This window comes from Quercus robur, chromosome 4 (assembly GCF_932294415.1).
Source record: "Quercus robur chromosome 4, dhQueRobu3.1, whole genome shotgun sequence".
Taxonomy (NCBI): domain Eukaryota; kingdom Viridiplantae; phylum Streptophyta; class Magnoliopsida; order Fagales; family Fagaceae; genus Quercus; species Quercus robur.
In genome coordinates, this window is record NC_065537.1 from 33843260 (window position 1) to 33850147 (window position 6888).

The window sequence follows — 6888 nt, forward strand, 5'->3', positions numbered from 1 at the left end:
AAGGGTGCTTTTAGAGGATTTGTGTGATTACTGTCATCAACTTCCTGAGGATCTCTCCCTGCATTATGGTATGTCCTTGCATTTCAGAGGTGTTGGATTCATATCCTACTTGGGATTTTCGACGAACGATGCATTTTTCCAGTTTTCTTGAACTTGTGCAACATGTTATTACAACAGGTAAAGACTTGGGGCTTTTTGCTCCGTTGATTTGGACCCTTTGGTACCAAAGAAACCAATTACAAACATCTCGAAATGATATTTAAGTCTTCTTCTCAAAACTAAAAATAATAATATTTGAGTTCCATTCCTTTACCAATAGTACAATTTTTCGTGTACGCCTGTACGGCTGATTTAGCCGATTTACCTTAATAAAGTTATTACTTTACCCCCCTCAAAAAAAAAAAAAAATATATATATATATATATATGTCGTACAAAGCAATATGAATTCTATGTAATGATCAATTAAGATTAACCTACTGCATTCCAACTTACATTGTTAGTACTAAATTTTACTATAAAAGTTTCAGAACATCATTGTTTACCATAATAAGATAAGTGAGAGGTAGGTACAACAAGCTTAAATAAAGGAACTAATCTATAATGATCATATAGTATTTTACCCAAGTAGTCTTAGAGTAATAAAATGACCATATTACAACAAACAAACACCGCGTCAACCTTACTATTTTTTCCTCGGATAAAAGAAAATAAGAAACATTTCCCCATTTCCAACTAATTAACAAAACAAAACAATAAAAAAAAAAAAAAAAACGAAAAAGAAAAAGAAAAAAAGCAGAAAAAGCTTTTGCTTTTTTGCTTACTTTTTCCTTTTTCAAACTCCCATTCCCAGGTGGACCATCAAGCGCAGCCTCGTGGAGCAAATCCGACCCGAGAACCCGCCAAATCATAAACAACCCGGAAACCCTGTTGCTGGATATTCCCAATAATGGACAAGCCACTGAGCGTAGCAGCAAACGCAAAGCAAAAAGTCCCACTACTATCCACCGGGATCAAATAATTCGTGGCCGGCAATGACACGTCAGCACCTCGAAAATGCAACACCACTGTGGGTACCTTCACCTCAGTTTTCCCTGACAGGTCAAAGCAGGTATCGAAGAGAGAGAACTCGGGTGCCCGTTTCAGATTCGGAGCACCGGCCCTGAAAGCGTCCCTGAACGCCAAATAAGCGGGTCGGGTCAAACGGGTCACGGAAGTACCCGAATCGATGATAACCCCACCGTTCCCAGCTGCGTCGAGCTTGAACAACGAGGGCGTGACCCCACGGACACGTCTCCCTCCGACACTGATCCCCAGCATCTCCAAGTAGTAAAAGGTGTCGAGCTTTCGGTTGAACAACAAGGGAGTGAACTTGGCGGTTCGAGAAACAGCGGCGTCTCCGAAAACAATTGAAGAAGGCTTAGAGGAAGTGGAGGCAGATCGGTCTACCAGACAGTAGGAGAATTTCCGGTTGAACCGGCGACCGGCTTGGGTGGGAAACGATAACCTCCCCCGACCTAAACCCAACAAGCCAGCTGCACCGACGAACAAACCCTCGTTATCGTGGCCGCAACCGAGGGCGACACGTGGGACTTTGGTGCCACGGAAGGTGAGAGTTTCGGTGGAGAAATCACCTTGTGTGATGGATCCGTCACCGTAAGAGACTTGGTAGAGACAAGCCTGACGTTGTTGGTTACAACCAGGAGAGTCTAGCTTACGACACAAGGGTGACGTGCAGGCGATCCCGTTGAAAGATCTCGATTTTTTTGGGTTGAAAACGGGGTCGCTTTGGGAGTAGCATTTTTTGCAAGGAGAGCATTGGATCCAGACCACGTCGCTTCCTGTGTCCAGGACCATGTAGGCGTATTTAGGTGGGGTTCCTACGCCGATGCGTGTGAAGTACTCGCCGCTGCCTGAGGCCAGACCGGAGATGATCGAGCTGCTGAACCCTAGGCCCAGACCTCCGTGGCCGCCGCCGCGCTTGGCGGCTGCGAGGGAGAGAAGGGAGTCCACTCGCAGCGCGTCGCGTTGGAGCTTGAGGTGGAAGAGTTGGTCTGGGGTTTTGTTGGAGGAGAGGGAGTCTATGTGGTGGAGTTGGAGAGTGGCGGTGGAGTTGGAATCTGGGTCGGCTTCGGTGGTGGTGGAGGAGGAGAGAGATTCAGATTCGGGTTCGAGCCATGAGAGGGTGGTTTGTGGAGCAGTGAGAGGGTTGAGGAGTAGGGTTTGGGTTTGGGTTTGAAGTGAGGCTGAGGAAGAAGTGGAGAGAAAGAAAAAAAGGGCGGTGGTGAAGGTAAAGAGGAGGAGGACTTCTCTTGATTTGGATTCCATACTGGAGTCCTGGCAGAGACTGAGAATGAGAGTGCAAAGAGAGGGATGGAAGTGTATAAATAAAAACTAAAAAGTAAATAAGAAAGAGAAAGAGAAAGAAAAAGAGAGTGAGAGCGCGGTGTGACTTTGTGCTAACCAGTGCTGTAGGAACACTTACAGGAAAGTACAGGCCCTTCTACATTGGAGTGGTATGTCCTTGCATTTTTTTTAATATTAAGTCTAAAATATGCAATAATTCCACAATCTTTTCACAACTACAAGTAAGGTTGAATATGTGAATTTCAGAATTTTTTTCATAACCATCGTGTGATATATTGATTTTTTTTTTCAAAACTTAATTTTATTATTATAATAATAACAATTATTATTGTGGGGGGACAAAAACGAGCCTGTGGTGAGGCGCACGGATTAGAAGAGTAATGTGTCACAATCTATTTATAAGTAAGCAATAGGAAAAAAGCACTCCTCAATGTGGAACTTAAACAGCTGATTTCCTTAATAACATATTTTTCAGATCATGTTACAGTATTACAACAGGGAATTCTACTGTTCTCATAGTGTTACACACTCTAATTTTCTTAGGCAGCATATGTTTTTGTCTTCTCTCTTTTTTTTTCTCTTTTTGTTTCGATCTCTTTTTCTTGCCCCTCTTTCCCTTCTTATAGACACATCTCTTGCTCTTATCTCTTCAACTGTCCTATTGCCAGCTACACAATCAAAGATATTTTTTGGGGGTATTGGTACTGTTCAGGCTGTCTTATATGCATTTAATGTGGCAGAGGTTAGGCGAGAACCCCTTCATTAATGCGGAGGTAAAAATCTTCAACCTTGTTGTGCGTTTTGGAAGTTTCTCGTGGTTCCTAGCATCTTCTGGAAGTTGCACATGGATTATTCGTGCACCATGTCTTGAGTAAGTTAACTTCTTACTTTTTCCACGGGAACTAATTTCCCGTGTCACTCTACTCTTCCATAATACTTGGGATGATCTAACTTCCCTTCTTTATAATTTATTACCCACTGAGCCTTCCTCCCAATATACAGGCCAAGCCCTATTCATTCCCCGTGGCCTAATTACTTTTTGGGCTTAAGGCTCGGGTGGGGACTCTTCCACTCCCCACAATTATTATTATTATCAACATAAAATTAAGATGATAAAAAACTAAAATGTATGTTCAAACTTTAAAAATATATATATATATAAAATTATATTCAATAAAAACGTACATGAAATGCTAGTAGTATTGTATAAAAATAATATTACAATAATTATAATTCTCTTATACAGAATTGTGAAATTTATTATGTTTTTTGATTTTTTTGGGTGCGGATTAGCCTTATCTTCTTGGGTTTGAGTTTTCCATTTTCCAGATTTTCTCATTTCTACAGTTTGTCAGGTTAAGCACGTGTCTAACATCATGAATTTCACCAACTTGGCCACATTGTCAATTTAAAAAAAAAAAATGAAAATCAAGAAGATTTTATTGAAACAAAAAAAGTACAAATTACACTGAAATTCGAATTAAACCTGCTCATTTATAACTAACTACATTAGAGCACTTGAGGGGTAGAGCCCAAAACAGAAGACCAGTTTAGCTTGTTCGATAAAGACCAGATTGTTAAGCAATGAGCCCCACCATGTGCTTCTCTTTGCCACATTGTTAAGTGATTGATTAAAAGTCTTTTCATCTTGGAACTTAATTTTTGTTGCTTGAGGGCTATGTTTAGTTCACACATTTAAATATACAGTGTATCTTTAAATTATAATTTCAGTTCATAAAACACGTTACATACACCGTTTGCACTAATATTTTACCTTCTCCTTGAAATAGTGTTTTCTGCATTGGTTATTCTACAATTTGATTTGTTTGTAATAAAAATGTCGTTTATTACTTAAAAAAAAAAATTTATCCTTTTTTTTTTCTTTTACATAATTTGTAATTTTGTGTAGGTCTTACGATAACCACTAAGCCCTAGGGGATATATTCTGTCATTAGTTTTACCATATAACTAATGATATAATGAAAGAGACTATTAATCATTTAATCTTAACAAATTTTCGTCATTAGTCATATTTGACCTAATTAATCTGCTATTAAGGGCTTCTCAATGGATGACATTAGCAAGTTGGTTGGGTTGTGCCCACTTTAATTTCAATGCGTGTAAAGGGAAGGAACTAGGAAGTGGGATAATATTCAATGACAGAATATACCCCTAGGGCTTAGTGGGGAGACAAATATCTTTATCAGTTTCTTCGTTTTGGTCGGTAGAAGTTCGATTTATATCAACAGTTGTTACTCAATTAATATTTCAAAAACAAAAACACCGAATCGCAAACCCATCAACACAAAAACAAAATCGTAAACTCAACACAAACCAAAATGACATCGACACAAGTCAAACCCAATTGCAAACCTTGAGATCTACTAGCGTCCCACAACAAACCACACACCGCGATCTCTGCATAATCGGCGTTAGCAAGATCCACCTAACAGGAGCACTTCCTTTGCATCAATGATGCCAAAAAGTCGCAGCACAAAGATAATCAAATCTTGAAATTCCAAATTGAGAGAGAGAGAGAGAGAGAGAGAGAGAGAGAGAGAGAGATGCAAATAAAAAAAATTAGGGAAAAATTTGCATGTGCTACAATTAATGAAAATTTATTTTCAATGTTACTGTATCATTTTGTAAAAATTTGCACAATGATAAAGCACCGGATGTGGAGGCGATTTTGTATATTTGGTACTCTATTTCGCATTTTAAGGATTTTTGCATTTTTAAATGGGAATGCTCAAAAAGTAGGAAGTAAAAAGTTTATATTTTTCCCATAAAAATTTAGATACGTTTATCAATTCCTTATATTTCTCCCATAAAAAAAATTAAAAAAATATTCTATTGCAAAATAATAATAATAATAATAATAATAATAATAATAATAATAATAATAATAAGACAAAAATGCAAATTAAATCCCCTCTAAATTTGATTGAAATTCATTTTGGTCCTCTAACTTTATTTTCGTTTAATTGAGTTCTCTAAGTTTTAAATTTATTTAGTTCAGATCTCATGTCCAATTTTGTTAAAAAATTTCCATTAAAAAAAATATTTTTCTCACCTAAAAAAAAACTATAAAATTAATAAGTATATTGTATAGATTTTTTATGTGAGAATATTTTTTCGAAAAATCTTTTTTTATTAGTTAATTGCATACTTAACTATCATTTTTAACGAAATTGGACAAAATGCTTCAATTGATAAATTTGAAACTTAGAGGAGTCAATTGAACGAAAATAAAATTAGAAATTAGAGGACTAAAGTGAATTTTAGTCAAGCTTAAAGAGAATTTGCATTTTAACCAAATAAAAATCACACTTTCACTCTCTCATTCGTCATCACATTTCTCCTCTCTCTCAACAACCACATTTTTCCTACATTTTTTTTTTTTTTTTTTGGCTTCTCCTTTCCTAACTAGGCCATTGAAAACATTGTAGTGAACTGATTCCTTTGTTTGATGTTCAAAGCAAGGTTTTAAATTTCGTTTTGTTCTGGTGCACTTACCCCCTTGTTCTATTCAGGGGCGGCTTGATGCATTGAGAGGCCTAAGGCGAAAAAAGAATTGAGACCTTTTATATATTTAAAAATGACTTTTAAAAAAAATAATCTAAATATTGCTTAAAATCTATTCTCTTGTTAGATTCAAAATTACTAATTAATATGAACCACCTAGAATATTTTTTTTAGAATGTCTGTAGACGCAAAAAATTTGACAACACATTTCACGCCTGTTGATGTGGCAGATTAATAATGGTAAGTAAAATAGTGACATTAGTGGTGGACTTGGATGAGAATAAGTAAAAACTTGCCAACTCAATTGTTATGAAAAATCTTGTGAAAATTTTTGTGTATTACTCTTTTTTTTTTTAGAAGTGCTAAATTCATAACATTTTCACAACAAATTCTAGATATTAAGTTGTTACTAGTTCTAATTTGAATTCACCATTGAAATTATTTTTTTAACCACCAATAACAGTTAGTAACATCCTGCTATTTAGAATTTATTGTAAAAATATTGTGAAAAATATTGTGAACGTAGAATTTCTTTTTTGTAAAAAAATACTATTTTATTTATTAGCTAATATTTGGGCTTAATTAATAATATTAAAATGAAAGAAATAACTCTATTGGTTAAAATTAGGGGGCCTTTTTTTTACCTGGGGCCTTAGGCGACTGCCTCTCTTGCTTATATGCTAGAGCCGGCTGTGGTTCTATTTCGGTCTAAATTCTAATTTGTTCGGGACTATTCTGGTGTTCTAGGTGAATTTCGGTTGTTACAGTTTTTAAATTTCGGCCTATTCCGAACTATGTTGGATTTTTTTTTTTTCTTTAAAACATTAAAGCTCAAATTCATCATTTGACTCATTTTATTCCTATATCATATTTTGAACTTTGTGCTAGTTAATTGGATATAATGAAATATAAAGTCATAAATATATAAATTATATATATATATATATATTTATATATGCGCGTGTGCGCGCACATTTGTATGTATATGTGTGTATGT

At 36.0% G+C, this 6888-nt stretch overlaps 1 protein-coding gene across 1 annotated transcript; it reads right to left on the reverse strand.

The window, feature by feature from the left end:
- Positions 1 to 579: 579 nt before the first annotated feature.
- On the reverse strand, positions 580 to 2502 carry LOC126721163 (aspartyl protease family protein 2). Its single transcript, XM_050424186.1, has one exon. The coding sequence runs from the start codon at positions 2325 to 2327 to the stop codon at positions 861 to 863; it is 1467 nt and encodes a 488-aa protein (XP_050280143.1). The 5' UTR covers positions 2328 to 2502; the 3' UTR covers positions 580 to 860.
- Positions 2503 to 6888: the final 4386 nt, after the last annotated feature.

Bases quoted from the DNA above. Each gene is read 5' to 3' on its own strand.
- LOC126721163 (XM_050424186.1), bottom strand. From the start codon at position 2,327: ATGGAATCCAAATCAAGAGAAGTCCTCCTCCTCTTTACCTTCACCACC.